This window comes from Anas acuta, chromosome 5, assembly GCF_963932015.1.
Source record: "Anas acuta chromosome 5, bAnaAcu1.1, whole genome shotgun sequence".
In the NCBI taxonomy this organism is placed as follows: Eukaryota; Metazoa; Chordata; class Aves; order Anseriformes; family Anatidae; genus Anas; species Anas acuta.
In genome coordinates this window covers 7,103,100-7,122,767 of record NC_088983.1, presented here as the reverse complement: position 1 = coordinate 7,122,767, position 19,668 = coordinate 7,103,100, and the positions used below count along the sequence as shown (strand labels likewise).

Below are 19,668 nucleotides of genomic sequence, written 5' to 3'. Positions count from 1 at the left end.
TGGCCCTGCAGAGGAGCTGTGGGTCTTCTGTGACTGCAGCGTGGGCTAGAGGTATGTTGGAGGGCCACCACCTCCCTGCATTGGCAATGTGGGACATTCATCTGGATGCATGTAGAGCGTATGGGCTAAAGGGCTGATGGATTCAGACTAGTACAGTAATTATGATGTTACTGGAGGTGACAGTGCTTTGGTGGGGCTTATGAGAGGATAAATATATTGGATTATGTGGCATGAGAAATTGCAATGATATGGCTACAGGTGTAATAGGAGGAAAGATTTATTTATATATTTATTTACTTTGGACTAGGATATTTTGGGAATAAAATTTGAAAGGCAGTGTGCTCTGATGTTGATGTCTCTTCCCTGTAAAGCAGAAGCAATTGCATTTAGGACACTGATTGAACACTGCTGTAAAACTGGCATCAGCATGGCAGGAATTGGGGAGTATATTTTAACAGCATCATTTTTATCAGGGCCAAGGATACAAAATCAATTTTGGCGTTTTGCGGACTGGAAGAACCATGGGACTGTGTTGGTGCCTTCACTGCCAGAACTGGCTGGCAGGAGCATAGGCACGGGGTGGAGTTGGAGCAGGCAGCCGAAAACTGCCATAAGATGGTGGGAATAGTGAAAGAGGGGGCTTAGAAGGATTTTTCTTCTCCGTGTAATAAACTTTGTTGAATAATGCTGATGGATTTAAAGAAGGTGTTTGTGGTAGCAGAGGCAGGCTCAGCTGGGAGGTGGATGCTTCACTGTGCTGCCAGGTGTTGCATCGAATAGCACCTGCAGCCATCTTGCAGTATGATCCAGTGCATGAAGGTGACATGGAGAAGTATAACAGAAAACTGCTCAGACTTAAAATAAATCACACATTTGCATTTTGAGCGTATATCTAATTTTATCTTCTATCTACATAGCTGGATTTATATCTAATTTCTCTATTGAAAGATGTAGCTTGAAGAACATTAATCAAATATTATTACAGGCATGCCTAATTCCAAAAATTTGTTGAAGAAGGTGCAGGTAGCCTCAGCATGCAAAACTAAGTATCTGTATTTTTCCAGGATCAAGGCCTCATCTTCTTCTTTACAATTAGTTTAAAGGTATATTGTATACGCTTAGATTAAATAATACTCTAGCATGGAGCAGACTGTAGGGAAAATTAGATCTCTCAATCAAGCTTTCAGTTCCTAAAGGCAGATGTCCCTATTTGGACCTATTTAGCATGCAGTCGGGATAATATGAGATGTGAAATGCTTTGGGATAATTTAGGTAGCTCTGAATCTTTTTAAAGAAAATTCCTTGTTTTTAAACAGGCCTAAGGGTTTATTTAAATCATTCAAAATATTTTATGCTAAATTGTTCAAAAATATTTTAGGTATGTACAAATATGGTATAGCAACACGCATTTTAGATATAAAAATATATACCCCTTAGATCCTTGTATTTGATTTAGGGGAGTTTTTATTTTAAACACTGAAGAGTAAAAATAGAAATTAAAATAGCAGTTGAACCAGTTTTGGGACAGAGAAGAAATATTTCTACATCATTATTTTAAATTGATCACCATGAAATCTAGTGGAGAATGAGATTTACACACACAGGACAATTAGGTGAGCATTGCATGACTGTAGGAAACAGAAAAAAGTCTGGAGATGTGCGATTCATTAAATAGAAGATGAATAAATGTAGTCTGACCTAACCAGTCATTTCAAGAAATTGGGTAAAGTAATTTCCCCTTCAGCCTGTGTAGCACCATTTCTCTTGTTTCCCCTGAGCTTCTTGTAAAAGGAGAGACTAGATTAAAACTATTGAGGTATGTGTATATTTCTAGAGATTTCTTTACAGATTGTTTAAATCCTCTTGCCATCAAGAGAGGCACAGTATTTTCATAATCTTCAAAACCTTTTGTAAATGATCTTTACTGTAAGTTCCCCCTGCCAAAAGTAATTAAAATCCAGCAAGAAAAGAAAGGTCCTTGGTAGCGCTCCTCTGCCTTTGTTTTTGAAAGGTGAGGAGTGAGGTTCATACCTGGCACTGTGGTGTTTGCTCATTAAGTAAGAGTGCTCGGAGAAAACTTCATTTGTTAATTACAGGTACTGAGGAAGCCTTAAACCCTCACAGGCTGAGAAGGGAAGGCAGCATTAGCTGCCTGTTAGAGAGGCCCACAGGTGTGCATCTCTGTGCAGGGGAATCCATAGGGTGCCAGAGTCCCTAAGGCCCCTGAGTGGTGTCATTTCTGCCAGCTGAGGAGCTGGCCCAGCTCATCTCCCTGTTCTGGCCTGTCCCTGTTGTGTTTGCTGCTGATGCAACCACCCCAGCCTAAAGAAGTTGGGTGCAGAAGACCAAAGGCAGGTAACTTGTGTTTTTAGGGGGAATTAACATTGCCCTGTTAGACCCTGACAAGCAGGCTTTTCCCTGTGGAAGACAATGCTCCAGCAAGTTTAACAAACACAGTGAAAATGATTTCTTTATCAGCATAAAGTCATTTTGTTGCACACTGAGACCTGCTAAAATATAAATATTAGCTATTTAAATGTCATGTGTGTTGTGCCCCCCATCTGTTTTTAAGGTATCATAAGGAGATGGGGAGCTGCTTTCCGGAGAGGTGGATTATTTGTACCAAATTATGAAAAATGTGCTCTCCCCCAAAACTCAGGAAACTCACCCCAGCAGCGGTCAGCACTGGCATAGGGAAGCACCATGAGCAAGGACTCTTTGAGGCACAGCTTCAAAGCTCTGAAGATCTAAATAAGTTCCTCTTACATGTTCGCCACTGCTCTGCCTTGCAGTAATCTGTAAGAGAAGCAGGGTATTTATATGAACTCAGTTGTGTGTCTTTACTATTTCCAATAGCAGTTGGTGGAAAGCTTTGATTTCCAACAGAGGGATAATGCCAGTTTTGTCTATGCAGACTGCAGCGTGTAGGCTTGTGAGTTCTGGCTTACTGAGGTACTGCGGGGTAATGTTTCCAACAATTTTGTTATCTTGATCCGATGATTTACTCTATTCTTAATTTCCTGAACAGACATAAATCTCTATATTAAGAGACACAGAGACAGAATTTGTCTTCTGGATGAGTATTTTCTACGTATTGTCTCTGCCAATGAGTTTTTGTTGTTGTTTTGTTTGCTTGTAGATGAGGAAATATATGCTGGTTGGTAGCTTCAGAACAAGCTATTTTTGCCATGGCATTCTTAGATGTTTCCAATCTGGCAAGTATGAGAGGTGAATCTCTTTTTTTTCCCCCCAATTGACAGGCCACTATGTCACATTTTCAATCAGCCTGTGTAGGTTTGCATGTCCAGTTGGGTTGTGTGCACAGCAATTGCATATGCAGTTCAGTTTTAGTTACAGGATTGCATACATTTTACTCATGCAGAAAGGCAGAGTTGTGGGGCCAGTCCTGACCTCTCTTTACCTTTGTAGTCACAGTTGTTTTCAGGTTGTTTCTGACATCAGAGGGCAAGAAGGGCTCTGTACTCACACATCTGTTGAGCTGAGTTTGAGATAAATCGCTGAATGTTCTTCAGAAGGATGAGGGATGTCAGGCTTAACAGAAGTGACACTTCATCAAGAATGTCTTCCTATAAAGTCCAAAGGAGCAGAGAAAGCTTGGAGGAAAAAAAAAAAAAGTCATGTGGCATTCAGTCATCTACACTTTTTATAATCCTTAAGTTTTTATTCTCTATGTGAGTGTTGCTATATATCCAAGTGGGCACAGAGGTACAGAAAACCTCTTAGTGGCTAGCAGATATGATACAACAATCAGTAAAGCAAAGGGGTTGGGGGGAAGGACCAAACCCTTGCAAAGAGCTTTATTTTTGGTCATCACATAGAATATTAATCTGCTGTGCTCTCTAAAACTGAAGCCTCATGTTCAACTGTACTTCACGCTGTGTGACTTTGTTCGATACAATCTTGTCTGTTGAGATGAAAAAAAACTTTTGACTTTGATGAAACAATGAACGTTATATTTCTGATGAACCCTATCATCTAATTTTTATATTGACATAGTAAAAAGCACAGTGAGAAATGGAAGTACAATTTTTCTATTAGATAGGTTTTGGGAAAGCAACATGTTTCTTTAAAAATGTCACCTCTCAAATAGGGGTGATAAACAATACTAAATGAGTATGAAACAGTGAGTTTTCTGGAATGAAGCAGAAATGTGTTGTGTAGAGGGAAGGAAGACATTATGTGCTGAGAGAGAGAAGGCATTTTTCCTTTCACAGCGGGTTATTTCTTGCCATTTGTAGGCTGTGGTTGTTTTTTAAAAAAGCAATATGGAAATACATAGCTGCATTCTACTATACAGTACCTCTGAGCAAGGATTATTAAAAATGACAGGCAGACTTCTTTGTATTTGATAATGTCAAGAGCAGAAATAAAGTGCCATGCATTGGCATTATGAGAAATCAGAATAATTCTCTTTTTTGCAAAACCTTTATTACCTAATGGAAGAATGTCATTTTGGGCTTTCTTGCAAGGGTAATTATATTGTGACTCAAAAAGAAACTTTAAACCTGCTTGGTTTTAAGAATGCTTTTCAATTCACCACTATTCAGTTCACCACTGTACAAGCAAAGGTGTACATTTAAAATTTCGCTTGAATGCTTTGTCGAAATTAGGTTTCAGAAATTAACCATTCTACATCAAACAGGGTTTCAGTGAATCACACTTGTGATGGGATACGGAGTACAATGCCGTATCAGTTGGAAAGGCTTACGCAAAACGTGTGGTTTTCTTGAATATGGCATGTCATTCTTTGGTGTTGCACAGCTCGGCTGGCTGAGCTTGACAGTTATGGTGGCACAGTTAGAAAAGGGAGAATCAAACCAGCAGAAGCAGTGCCAGGAGTGGGTTTGAAGTAGTGCTTCCTATTCTACTGTGTCCTCCTCCTGCCATAGTGGCAATGAGGTACACGTGGGACTTCCCATTGTTTGCTAATCTCGTTTTTCTCCTTTTGAAATAATTATTGTCTGACGTCTGGAGTTGACATGACATACCCAAGTCATCTGCTTGGGGCTGGCTGTAAAATTGGACTAGGAAGTGCAACTCTGAGTCTGTCCCTTGGCCATTGACAGAGGGCCTGTTTCTATAAGCATCCCATTGCAAGGCTTCCCAGGTTGATAGCTCCTCCATTTCACTTATGTTTTTTGGAACTGAGGCCACTCCACACGTGGCATGTGTGAGCTGATCTCACATGAGAGCCACGTTGATTGGATGATGCCATCAAGGTTATTGGCAGGCTGCAGCTACACTTCAAAATCAGTTTGGATTAGTACAGGGATAACCCCTTATGTCGACATTCTTGTGATTGATTTTTTAAGTTAACATGCTTTGGCTATATGAGTTCTATGGGTAGGTTCAATAAATAGCTCTGTATGTATACACGTGAGACTGTCCATAAACTGAAACTTTCAGTTTACCCCTTCACTCCTATACATTTGCACTAACTTGTAACCATGCATCAATTTATTTGAAATTATTCTTTATTTATGAGTAGCATTTATTGGAGCATGCATATTTATTGTTAATGATCTTTGTTTTTTTTTCAGCTCTTCTTTATGCAACTATTTTTGGAAATGTCACAACCATTTTCCAGCAGATGTATGCCAACACCAACCGATACCATGAGATGCTGAACAATGTGAGAGATTTCCTGAAATTATATCAAGTCCCAAAAGGCCTTAGTGAAAGAGTCATGGATTATATTGTCTCAACCTGGTCCATGTCTAAAGGAATTGACACAGAGAAGGTATGAGTACATGAGGTAACATGACACAATTTGGATAGCAAGAGTTTGTGTCCATTGTGTACTTGCTTAGAAACAGAACTGTGTAACAGCATATAACTTACTAACAAAGTCTTAACTGCATGCTACTCCATTATTGTGGTTGTCATTGGATCAAAAACTGGATGTTTTTTAGAAAAGTTGTGCTGCTTTGGAAATACGCCTTTATTTTTCATTATGGTAAATGTTTTCTGTCTTCTAGTTTGACTTTACCAAAATACTAAACAATTTTAATGTACTTAACTATTGAAATCAACAGGAAATTGGTCTTCAAATTAGTCTGAGGACATAATTTAATGTCAAACCTACATCAGTAGTATTCTGAAAAGTATTGGTATCTGTGAGTTGCAATGAAATGTTTGATTGGCTTGGACCTGTTGCTGATGCCCAGGACATCGTCATCAACCTAATTAGTATAGGATTTAATGGCAGTAGCGATTGATCATCTAGAGCTGAAATCTCTCACCTAGAACTTAAGGCCTTTGGCAGGGAGATACAGAAAATGTGTTCCTGCTGACATCTGTGCTGGGTTCTACTTGACTTTAGCCTTCAGAAAGGACTGGTCATTTAGGTGTCATCAAAAGTCGAGTAAAGGAAAGGTTGTCTTCAGAGTGATTCATCCATTCTGTTCCAGGACAGACCCAAGTGAACTGTCCTCAGGGCCTCTGTCTCCAACACATGTGTAGTGGAGTCTGTCTAGCCTTGGACTGGATATTTTAGAGAGCTGAAGTCAGATGGGAGGGTTTCTACCTGCAATACCTTGAATGTAGATAAGATATGACAGTTCTAAGTCTAGCTTTTTGGTCAGTGGAGATTGAGGATGCTCCTTTGACTTCCATGGAGTTGGTACACATCAGCTGAAAGCAGGCACTCAGGCTCCAGTTTCGATGAAGATTTAACATCTGAGAACTTAGAAGGCAATATTCCGAGGGAGGGCAAGGAAGTGTCATAGCACATTAACGTCCTAAAATGTATAGTGTTCACAAAGCTTTGAAGTTCTTGCTTTGGCCGAATTTCTTGTATAATGTGGGATGATGATGCAGCTTGTTCAGATATGCCAAGATAAGTTGCTACACTGACAAATTTAGTCTTACATCATATTGATGCAACGACAGTTATCATACTCATTTTCTGCAATGAAATTCAGTTTACCATCGCAAATATAAAAATGTTAAGCAACACAGATTTTGATTTCTTTGGTTCTTGTACTTCAGTGTGCCACATTCTTTAATATGTTAATTTCTTATACACTAATACCCTAACTTCCAAATGCTGATTCATACAATGTTAATAGTGAGCTTATCTGTTGTAAACTACTGTAGATGCATTCAGCCTTTTTGTGTAAACTCAAAAACATGTGAAAATTGAACTCTCATTTGCATTTATCTCCTTGCAGTTGAGCCAGTATACTGTATTATTCTGCTACAGTTTCATTAGATTTTAATGATGCTTTGCAGTTAATGAGGAAAACCTATGCTTTAATTACTGAAATTTCCTTCCATAGTTTCCGCATGTCCGGTTTTATAGATTATAAAAATGCAGTTAGAGCCATAATCTTCAGCTTGTGGTAAGCAGTGTTCTCTGGTCTGTAAGATAGTAATGGCTGCTTAGCTAGATAATTAATATGGCTGTAAAATCTGTGACTTAGGTTTTTAACAATTTTCCCTTGGTAAAGACTTGCCTAAGCTTAGGCATGGATCCAAAACCTATTTATAACAGTTGAAGGATTTCAGGAACTTCTGCATCTGGACATCAATAGTTGCATCTAATCGAACTTCCCAGAAAAGCCAGTGTTACAGAAGAACAGAGACAAGATAAACGTAAGAACTTGAGCACCGGTTTGAATATGTTGGTATTTTGTATCCTCTACAGCCTGCAAGTCTGCAAAAGCAACAGCACCAGCAGCCTTTAGTGCCTGCACTGAGCATCCCCAAGTCTGTACAAGTGTAGCAGTTTGCTTTTGACTGCAGAACATTAGTCAAATTGAGGATTTGTTTTAGGATAAGGGTAGAAAGAAGGCTGTTATGTAATAGGGCAGCTTTCCTATGTTTATCTCCACTCAGGACAGTGTTCTAAAGTGCTTCACCAAAACAAATTAGAAAATATTGTAAATCCTAGCTGAGAAATTATGGGAACATTGATACAGTTCCAGAGACTAGTCACGTAGAGTGGATCCTTCTTCTCACATTAGTTCCCTCATTAGCCCTTCAAGCCTGTTGTAAAACCCTCTGCATTTAAGTTGAATCCATCTGTATGATCCCTAGAGCAGCAAGGGGATGGGAGCACACTATAGGGACCCCCAGGGTACACAGGCATAGAGTCAGGTTTATTCCCATAGACACAGTGGGGCTTAGCAGTACTACACTGTACCTGCAGCTCAGCTGCTAAATCCAGACAGTGCTTCAATGTATTTTAGAAAAGGGGATTACTGCCCCAGGTCTTGACTAGCTTCTCTGCACTGCTTTGTCTGACAGCCTGTACACGACCTTAGGGCTCCTTCCAGTCTGGATTTCAAAGCTGCAATAATGAGATTCTGACCAGTCTGTTGTCTGGATATTTTTGCATCAAATGATTTCCCATTCTCCTTAATTTTTACGAACCTTTCAATAAGCTTCGTATTATGCTGCAAAACATGTGTGCTCATGACACATGGTAATTAGTGAGGAATTTCCAAACTTTTCAGCTTCCATCAGACAGCTCAGACAGTTTCCACCATCAATGGATGTTTTTCAACCTAACATACATTATTACATCCTAAATTGTTCCAAATATATCTGCATTGTCACAATGGAAGGTGTTTTGCAACATCATTTGCCACAAATTTATAATACATTTCATTCAGTCACTCAGCATGTTGAAATGGCTTTGTTTTGAAATCCAAATTCAGAGGACAAGAAGATTAACATACGCAAGAATGAAATTTCTTGTACGAGTGTTACAGTAGGTTCCTATGGTGATGAACCATCCTAGCAATTTGAAGGAATAAAAATAGATACATGTATGTGTTTCTTTGATAACTAAAGATTTTAAATTCATATGCTTGAAATTAAAATATAGTTCATAACTTAATTGGAATTACTACCATTTAACATGTGTAGATTTCTTGCGTCAGAACTCAAATATCTATCTTTGAATGACACTTTCAGTGTGTAGTCCCCAAAGACGATCTTGGCTAAAACCAGGAAGGATGAATCCTTTATCAGATATGCACTGAAGGCAAAGCAGAAGTTACACATGGAGAAAGTTTAATGAGGATCTAGTCCTCGCTGCTTGTGAGAACAGGCTGTCCCAAGCAAAACTTTTTTTATAAAGCCCCAGTTGGTTATCGTTACGTGGAAGAGGTCTTGTTCTCCCACACTGGAGCAATGGTGCCTTAAGCATAGGCTTCCCTGTTCCCCTTGGGAACAGCTCATCTTCAAATCCCATCTTCAAACCACAGCACTTCAGCGTGTCTCTGAGTGTTCACAAATAAGGAATTAACAATGACACTAAAAGCATTAGTGTATTTATTATTATTACTTAAGAGGAAGCAAGTGGCCTATGATCCATAATCTTAAATCACTTAAACATTAGAGCCCTCCTGTGACAGCTGGGATGATATATGTAGTACATGCACATGGACTCTATCTCCTGGAGTAACAGTGGCTCAGGCAAGATGGAATTTATTTTTATGTTTAATGCTACAGGTTTCAGGGTTATTCATCTAATAATGAGCAGAACTAAGTACATGAGAAAACTAAGATGCCTTTATATACTTAAACAATATTTATCATACAGCAGAATATGCTTTTTGAGAGTCAGTTATGAAAGGAACCAGTGTATTCTCTGCATATGGCCAATTTTTAGCAGGAAAAAAATCTTCACAGTAATAATCTATGAAACACACACTGAATTCAAACCTCTTAAGTTTTTATTGAAATCTACTAGGCAGCAAATGAAAAATTTATAGGTATTAGCTCTTCTGTGAGAAATAGGTCATTATACATGAAAGCAGAACAACCATTAACTTACATGCAGATGTCTCAAGGTCTCATCTAATGATAATGTTCTGAAATGTCAGTAAAACCCAAAGATTTTCCCTTCTTGACCTCCATGCTGTTGTATGGCTTAGGATTTGCTCAGAAAGCAATTAAATAAATGTCTGTCATGTTTTAACAGTCAATTTGTTCGGAAAAGCCATAGGTTGAAATTAAAAAAAAAAAAGGTTCTCTTTAGTTTGAACCTAAGCATCAATGTCGATTCAAATGAGAGCCAATTCCACATTGAAATGACTGAAATAGAAATCATGGGAAAATAACACAGTGTTAAAACTATTCATTGCTGGCCCACTAAACTTTCATTCAGGAGGGATAGGTTTATGGTAAATAGATACAGGTTGTAACTTTATTAAACATTTAATCTACAAAAGTACAGTGCAGTTTAGCTGTGTTTGCTGTTAATAGGATCTTCAAGAGCTGTAGTAAGAATTAGCATTACCCTGAGAAAAATAGTGGAATGAGGCTGCCATTCCTAGAGTGCCCCATCACAAAGAGGTGTCTGTAAGTGCTGGCTGGATTTTCTTCTGGATGACCGGGGTAGAAGGCTTCCAAGCTTCATGGCAAAAGAGAACTTCTACAATATTAGGTGTGACAGCTACATACAATCCCCTGCTGAAGAGGGAAGGTAAAAACCATTTGGACAAGTATTTTTGTTTCGTTGTAGAGGCGGGGTTGTTGGTCGTTCCTTGCAGATCGGGACGAGGTGAACAAGAAGTCTCCCTTCACCTCACAGAGCTGAGCTAGGACCAGGTACAGTTGCAATCCACAATTCTTTGGAGAGCGGGCTGCAGGAGAGATGGTCAGGGTCTCACTGTCCTTCACACAGGTCCAAGTGCAGGGCCTGTGCACCAGTGGGGCTTTCTGTTTCACCTTAATGGATGGTATGGATCATTTACATAGAGCATGCACTGTGCAGAGCCAGGAAAGATTATCCACAATTATCTCTACCTCTTGGATGTGTTGAGTTTGGGTTGACAGAGATTAATCTATGAACCTCTCATGCTTGAGGAAACACCAAGTCTATAAACCATGGCTGTAGAGCAGCTTATGAACTTTTTGCCTGGGAGAAGTTCCTGTGTGGATGGGTCTGGTGTTTTCCTAAGCACAGCCAACAAGGGGATGGAGCTGACAGAGGGGCTGTCAGTTCCAGAGACCACATCTTAAGGGAATGACCACATCTAAGGGACCTCCAGAGGTCCCTTCCAACCTCAACCATTCTGTGATTCTGTCTTCTTCCAATCTGTTTCCTTAATGCTTTCACTCTTGAATGATACCTTTACATAATGCTGCATGTTAAAAAAATTAAGCCACTGTCAGCAGAAGCATGAAATAAAACCCATTGATCAACTCCGTTCTTCCAAGGGTGACCTTTGTGCCAAAAGTTGTCAATCCAAACAATCTTGAAGATCTTGAGAGATGCTTTGATGCAAGCCATATTCTTTTTGATGTTTATTTTGCTTCCTGTTATCTAAAAAGCACGTGTCATGTTAAAGCCCTGTAGTCTGCTACCCTTCTCCCATCAGAAGGTTGTGTAATGATTATGTTATAGCAAAACTGAACACAATAAAGCCTTTAACTGTTCTGAAACTTACACAACCTAGATTCTACTAGATGCTACTGTGTCATCAATGGATGTTTTTAGTGTGCTTCTTGCTATATTAGTGCATTTGACAAACCAACAGGTACTGTTCTTAAAACACATTGTGCTGCTCTTCATCCTTCCACGTTTTTTCAGACCTTTAGCCAGATTTTTAGCCAGATTCCATCTGTGTTGATAGTATTGAATTTAACATGATCTAGAGCAGTTTCCAGGACTTTTTGAATGTCTTTATCTTTTTGCTCAGTTAAAATGCGGTTAATTTTATTACTGTAGTACTAAATCTAAGCATTTTGATCACTGGTTCAGGTCATGTATCCTTCCATTAATAAGAAAAACAAGTGGAACTTTGCTTACTAGGGTTGATTTTCAGATCTGAGCGGTTAAATCCAAGTGACCTTGGATGTTAGGCGGTGTATTGAAAATGGAACACACCATTGCTGCTTAGATTCAATTCTTAGTGCCAAGATATTCAATGATGTATTAAAGATTACCCTAATGCATGCAGGGTTAATAACTGCTCAGTTGCATACATCACCTTTGATCTACTTCCAAAATTATTTGATTATTACAGGAAAATGTTCTGTGAAAATGTTCTGTGATTTGCTCTCGGCTGCTTTCTTACCTCTGTGTCTTTGGCACTAGTCCAGTGCCAAATGTAACACTTTTAGCCAGGTCTGCAAAAGAATTCAACACTCAAATGAGCCAAAACCTTCTAAAAAATCTGAATAATTTGCTCAGGTGCCTAGAAAATGGTGCTATTTTCTTCTTCTTCTTTTTTTTTCTTTTTTTTCTTTCTTTTTTTTTCTTTTTTTTCTTAAAGATCTGATTTTAATTATAAGTGCTGAATATGTCTGACAACCCAGAATGGCCATTCTCCACAAAATAAAAAGAGATCTGTGGACTGTATAGTAGGTTAGAAGTCAGAAGAGTTTATTATTGAAGTTGACGTTGTTAAATGTCTCCAATACTTGCTACTCTTACTCATTTAAGAAATGGTCCTTGTTATTCTTCTGCTAAGACTGCCTAAGCTCTTCATTTGAACATCAGTCAATATATCCCCTAGCTACAACACTGAGAAAGTGAGAATTTTGTGTGCTGAAAGAGAATTGCAAATAGATATGATTCACTGGCCTCTGTCCTCTTTGTTAACAAGTCTTAACAGATTCTGTAATATTTGTTTAAGCCATCCCATAGTGTTTTCTAGCTGGGGAAGATTAAAAAAAAAAAAACTCAAACCCTTCCTAAAAGCTATTATTTGGACACATTCTTAATCTGTACAGTTTTTGTTTCGATTCATTTGCTTTTCTTTGAGTTCTTCATAATCTCTACTCCCTGTAGAGTTCTTTGAACTGTTCAAGGGGCTTATCTTAAACTGCCTGAGCATGCTGTGGAAATGGATGAGAGAGGGAAAAAATCAGATTGAACTTCCTTTGGAATTTTAACACCCCACCCCCTTCCAGATCTTAAGTAGAAAAGATAGTGAGACATTTTGTGCCAATTCCCTTGAGTCTTCCAGAGCTGGTTACTACTTTTCCCCATCTCTTGCATCAACCACAAGCTTTTCACTCACCACCAGCATTATACATACTCCATAGGGTGCTCTGGAGATGGCGCCAGTGCTGAATCTCCTCACAGAGTGCCCTTGTGCTGGGTTTGTGTCAACTGGGTGTAAGACAGGAGAGTGCTGGTGGCAGAGCTCAGCAACTGTTTTATGCTGACTTTGAGTAGGCTTAATTTTCTACACAGATAAGGGATGTAATAATTGTTATTCTGTGCTTTGCTTTCTCCTCTCTCAGCTTTATAACGGTTCAGATCTTTGTGGATACATGTGCACTGTTCACTTGTGGCATGGACCCTGGCTCCTTTTCGGTTAGAAATGTAGCTTATGCAGGCAGAGAAGGTTTTCCTCTGGGGAGGCTTCAACTTTCTCCTCTAATTTTGCATCAAAACATAGCAGGTTCTGTTCTTTTATGATGGTTGGATGCATATGGGAAAGCTGACTGCAAAGTCTGTGGCTACAGATTTATTATGGAGCGATTTCTGTAGCAGCACAAGCATCTGGTCCCTGCAGGCAGCCTGCTCCAAGTCGTGTGCTCCAAAACCATCAGTTAGTAAAAGCATTGCAGTCAGCAACCTTCATATCTTTCCTTACTTATAAACTACAGCTTTCACTGAGAAAGGTCTTGAAGCCTCTAAGGAAATTTCCTCTTCAGAAACTTGTCTTGGTGGTTTCTTGATATGCTGCTGAAAGAATACACAGACTTGAGTAAATGTCCCAGCTGAACTTTAACTCAGCTAACATAAATGCCAGAGGCATTTCCCTAATAGTGAAATGATCAATTGGGCATTACAATTTATCTTATCCCTTAAACTGAATTTCTCTACATACCCATGTGTTGCATTTGTATGACCATATAGACTCACCTACAACCACGTTGCTATTTGTGTCTTTTTAGCTGCATGCTGCCTTAAAAATGCTGAGATCTCAGTAAGCATTTCAAAAGAGGAATGTCTAATTCTTGTATTACCAATAAAGGATCATTTTCAGAAGAATGTTTATCTGAAATTGAGGTGCTCATTTTATCATTTTCTGCTCTTTGGATCTTTGGAATGTTTATCATTAGCTTCCAAATGCTTCTGTGTGATCCTGTATTACATTATGTCTTGTACGGAAGCAAGAAAATTACTCCTAATCTGTGTCACCCATGATCCCTTTTTACAGTATCACTAATAGTCATATCAGAGAAGCCGATGGCATCTGTGAGTATTCTCCTGAATTCATCATGTTGGTATTTGTAAACACAAAAAGTAGTGCTGCAAAGTCAGGTTGGAGCTCATGAAGTCCTGTCCTTGGAGCATACAGAAAACACATAACTTAATATTGAGATTGTCTTTCTTTGCCTTGCTTCCCTGCCTCCCGTGTATATCTACATTTGTCTTGATCAGTCAAAGCCCCTTTGCCAAGTCTTTCAATATTAAATATTTCTTTAGTTGTCATCCATTTCATTCTCACATCTTGGTACTAACAGAGTAGCAGACAATAAAACTGAAATAAAGACTATTCATCTGTGGACAACTCTTGGGTCGTTCCTCATTTACTGTTGTACTTGTTGACAAGTGATATCTCCATATATCTCCATACAGTAATAAGTCATTAGGAGAATCACTTCATCATCACATCAGTGAATTCCTGAAGTATGCTAAGACTGTTTTTCTCTGTGCAATGGGTTATTTTTCCTGACTCGTCCTATTACAAGATGTGACGATGGATATGTTGTAGCTACAAAAAGAGTAATGCTTTGAGTGCTCACTTCTAGTTCCCTGTACTTACCTCTGTATTTGTGAGGAAACAATATGCTACTTCACATCCAAGTGGCTTTTATTCCTCAGGGACACAGTTAATTTACACTTAAAAAACAAAGGGTCCTGGAACATGTCTGGACTTTACAGTAACATCCTCCACAGCAGTTAATCAATTTTGGATACATTTAAGAAAATTTTCAACTATCATTCCTGCGATTTGGAGGCTTAAAAGACAGAATTTGGAAATCAAATACACATTTTTTCCTAAGAGCAATGTTTGAAAATTCACAGCCCATGGCCTTGTTAAGTCAAAAGCAGTTACATTAATGAAAACATTCCTGAAAATGATTTAGGCCCAACAGTAGATAAAAATGTTAAAAATCATCCATCATTATGCCAAAGAAAACACAATTTTTCATGCAATTATTATTAAGAAGAAAGGTGGTATTTTTCTATTTTAAAACAAAGATAAACTTTCTGTTTGATCCAGAAGTATCCAAAATATTTATTTTAACTGAAAAAACTAAGGTGCCTCCATATTTCTCATGGTAAATGGAATGACTCAGGTAAGTATAAGCTTGTAAAACTGACATTTGCCCCTAATAATATTACGGAAAAGATGATAAGGGGATATGGTCACCAGTGACTCAGACAAGACATTATTACTAATGCAAATAATAGTTTATGGAGAATATGTCTTGTCAGATGTATTTATTACTAATTTTTATGATAAAACAGATGTAGGCAGGGTATTTGAACTTGTTCTTTACACCATTTGATTACAGAAAAATAGCGTTAAGCAAAATTAACCTAGTCTCTATCAAAGCAAATGCAAACTAATTAGCTGTTAGATCTTTGAAGGCTGTTTTAAGTGAGAAAACCTCATGCTATGGAGAAGTTTCTAAAGAGATACTGTGCTTCACAGTGTTAGACAGAGGAAGCATTGTCTCTCTTCTTTATTCAATATAAGATTTTGAGATAACTTGGCCGTATTCTATAAACAACAATGTGGAAAAGATTTCTGGTGTTTGTAAGCCTTTTATCAGGACACAATGATATGGTCCTCAGGCTGTTAGATGAAAAAAAAATCAGTTCAGAAATAGCACGTTTGAAAAGAGAGGGTAGCTCTCCATTGGAACAACTAACCTATATAATTTGAAGGCATTAAATCAAGGCCTTCTAGGCTATAATTTTACCAGGTATTCTGGGATTGATATGAAAAATCTGAGTTGACCCATAATGCAAGAGGTTAGTACAGATAGTTGCAGTAACCCCTTCTAGCTTGGGAATCTGCACGTCTATGTGCAAACAGGTACTTGGGCTGTCATAGAGCAGAAGATCAGGGAATGAACTTCTCTTTTAGCCTTTTACATTCAATATGTGCTTGACAGTGAAACAACTTTGATCTATGGAGATAAGAAAGACTAAAGGTTACTAATTAAACTAGAAATTGTTTATTATTTTCTCATTCTATGCTTTCAGATCTTTTAGTAATACGTTACCATAATATGTTTTATACCTCTTCTGCATTAAACAGAAATGAAAGTCATGGCTTTACTTCTGGGTTAATATGACCATTTGCCTCAAAGCTTATTCAGGGTTTCAAGAATCTCCCTCTACGTGCTAATATTCAGTGGTAGCCAGTGCCTTGACCCAATGTCCCTCTCTTCCACACTGTCTGCAAAGCAAGCTGCCAGATTAATTCCATACAGTGAGAAATTAATCAGTATGATTGATCTGCATTCTTCTTTACGTGAATCTTCCAGAGTGCTCTTCATCTTATTCCTTTTCCCATTATTTATCTTAGCAAAACTTTACAGGGTTTTATATGTTTCTCAGTGAAATGAGCTACCATACAGCGAGGGACATGCGTTCTAGGATTATAAGGACACTACGGTGTTTAGGTTGGTGTGCAAATATTAAACGCTCATTTTATATGTCTAATAAGATCCACAGGTTTTCACTTTCTTTCTTCAGGTGTATTTGCGTTACTGTTTTAATAGGGAAAGCTATTTAAGGTAAGAATTAAAGGCCTTATTTAACTGATCTGTGGTAAAGACATATTCACCTTCACAGGGCAGTTTTCACTCACCTTTACTTTGCGTTTCATACGGTTTCCTAGTACTTTCTTTTTACTCTAATTTCAAGCTCTTTGGATTTTCTAGTCTGTAAGCCCTCCAGGGCAGGTTACTTATTGTTTGTCTGTACAGTGCTGAAGCTAAACCCTAGGTGTGTTCGGATGCGCGTTGGTAAGTGGTCACCTACATCAACGCTTCTGAAGACTAGGTTTCCAGATGGGACTAAATCTGGTGGTTTTGATTGTGAGCGGTCTGCCTTTGCATGTCTTCAGGCTTCTTCAGCTCTGAGTGTCCATCCTGTGCTCCTGCAGGGACCGAGCATAGCAGTGGGCGGATGGTCTGGGCACCGAGTCTGGAGGGATACCCACAAAAGGGACGCGGTAGTGCCAGCTGCAATTCTGGAATGCAAGTGTGAAAGAGTAGCAGAATAGTCCCTCTCTTCTGCATCACCCTTTCACCTGTTTTCAAAGTGATAGATGGGTAGAAAAATAATACTACCCCATTTCAAGATAAAACTCCCACCAGAACCTTGAGGTGCACCCAGGCAAAACCACCCATTCACTTATTTCATAAGAGCGCGCACTGCCGCAGCGTCATGTTCCTAGCTGATTATTTTTCGTCTTTCTTTCCTTCAGGTTCTCTCAATTTGCCCAAAGGACATGAGAGCAGATATTTGCGTGCACCTAAACCGGAAAGTTTTTAATGAGCACCCTGCCTTCCGGCTGGCCAGCGACGGCTGCCTGCGAGCCCTGGCTGTGGAGTTTCAGACGATCCATTGTGCCCCGGGGGACCTCATCTATCATGCTGGGGAAAGCGTTGATGCGCTTTGCTTTGTGGTCTCAGGATCCCTAGAAGTCATCCAGGACGACGAGGTGGTGGCTATTTTAGGTACTGTGATCTCTGTTGAAATGGTGGTGCTTGGGATATATTTGCCTTCTGCAGAGGTTTGAATATTAACTAGTCTTGCCTAATATCAGATGGGACTAGAGGAGGCTAGTGGTTGTCATAAGATGAGGATGTCACCGCTCCAGAGATATCACTCTAGGAGCAAACCCTTCATCTTTTATTCCATTGAGAATGCTCTTTCTGCCTAGTATGGTTCACTGGTTATGGTTCCATTGTCCCTGGGCAGAAGAGAATGTGAGCTTGACATCTTTTAAATAGTCTGCTAGAAGAAATGCCCATTGTTTTATATTTGTCTCTCAGGAGGATTTCAACATTAACCTTTGCTCTGAGTTTTTTATTTGTCTGTATTCTATCCCAGAATACCTGCAAACAGTGTCTTCAAGGAAGCAAAACTGTTGCTTTTGGTGAAGTTGCTCTACAGAAAATAAATGGTTCAATCTGAGTATGTGAAGTGATAGGGATACACCATTTATTCCAGCCTGAGTCATAAGAAATCTGAGTACTGGGAGAGATCCAGGTTGATCCCATCACCGCCCTGCTGTTGTGTCTGGTTTGCCAGCAGTAGGTGGGAAGGAGCCTCATGCAGACCCCTTGCTAACTTGTGTGGGATTGGGAATTGTGTAGCAGATGGTGGGACTGAGTGGTCAGTACCAGTGCTGAGGCAGGAAGCATCCTCAAAAGTGAGACAATATAAATGAAAAATGGGTGGTGCTCCTTAAAAATCATTCAGAACCCATCATGCCTGTTAATAATAGATCTGTCAATTGTAGAATTCATCTCTGGTTTCACATCAGCTATTTGCCTTCTCTTAAACTGGAGGTGAGGATCTGAAGGCAGACGTGGGTTCTGGTCCTGTCCTAGATGGCCATTCATGTCACTGAACCTCTGTACTACGTTCCTGTAAGGGCAAATCCAGGGGGCTCCCTGGGCCCCTCTTGTGCCTCATGAGGACAATTGTTGAGAAATGAGGGTCATGACTGCACTTGGGAATTGTGCCAGCATGTGGGAACAGGGCAGGTATGGGGAGGCACTACTGGTTGTGCTTCGGTGCTTAGGCTTCTTCCCAGCTGGAAGTGAGAGGGAGGAGAAATTAGGACAAGTGTGTAGCTGAACGAGACACCTGACATGTTGCTTTACAGTCTGTACATGTACACTGCCCTGGGGAGGGACTGGATGCCTGGCCAGGTGTGTATGGGACTGCTGGGGGAGGCTTCCTGAGGGCATAACTCAAGTGCTCCCAGCTGGAGTGTGTGTACTTGGGCTATGCACATCTTTCAAGCTACCTCTTGCAGCTCTTTCAAGCTACCTTCTGCAGCTTTTGGTACTCTGGAATACATTAAGGTTTTTAACAAAGGAGATTTAATGTAAGAATGAATCTGTTTTCATATTCAGATGAGAAATCGTTGTGGTGAAAGCTCCTAAATCTGTAATTTCCATAGCAAAATCCTCCTTGTACTTCAGCTCACTGGGCCATTTTGTTTTTATTATTAATCTCAGTGACTAAAGGATATCTTATGTTTGCTTACAGCTATTTAAAAATAAGAAAAGCTTTAAAAATAGCAGCATTTAACCAAATAAACGTTTTTCAGGGTACTACAAGGAAAAAAACAATAAATATGTAATTCACTAAACTGCAAAACATCACTAAGTGGATTACATGCCTAACCTTATTGTATTTACTAATGAATATGGTATTTGGAATAACAGTGAGAACTTTTTGTTTCTAACTTGTATATACTGTAAACCCAGTACCTACATGTATGTTATTCTCCATTTGGCTAGAGAGACCTTTAACCATATCTAGTTAAAATGAATTACCAGAAGTGACTTTGATTCTGCCGTGGCTGTTGACAGGCGATCCAGGGGCTAGGAAGGATGTTCACTGTATATTACAGGGACTGGCAGAATGTGTAAAGCTGACTTGGAGTGAGATAAACTGCTTCTTTT

The 19,668-nt window shown here is 39.3% G+C and overlaps 1 protein-coding gene across 1 annotated transcript in view; it reads left to right on the top strand.

Moving 5' to 3' along the window:
- Nucleotides 1-19,668, top strand: part of KCNH5 (potassium voltage-gated channel subfamily H member 5) — a 152,701-nt gene that overhangs the window by 97,334 nt on the left and 35,699 nt on the right. The window contains exons 8-9 of the mRNA XM_068682495.1: nucleotides 5,562-5,761; nucleotides 17,451-17,703. Coding sequence (XP_068538596.1) covers nucleotides 5,562-5,761; nucleotides 17,451-17,703 — 453 coding nt within the window. The remainder of the gene's footprint in view (nucleotides 1-5,561; nucleotides 5,762-17,450; nucleotides 17,704-19,668) is intronic.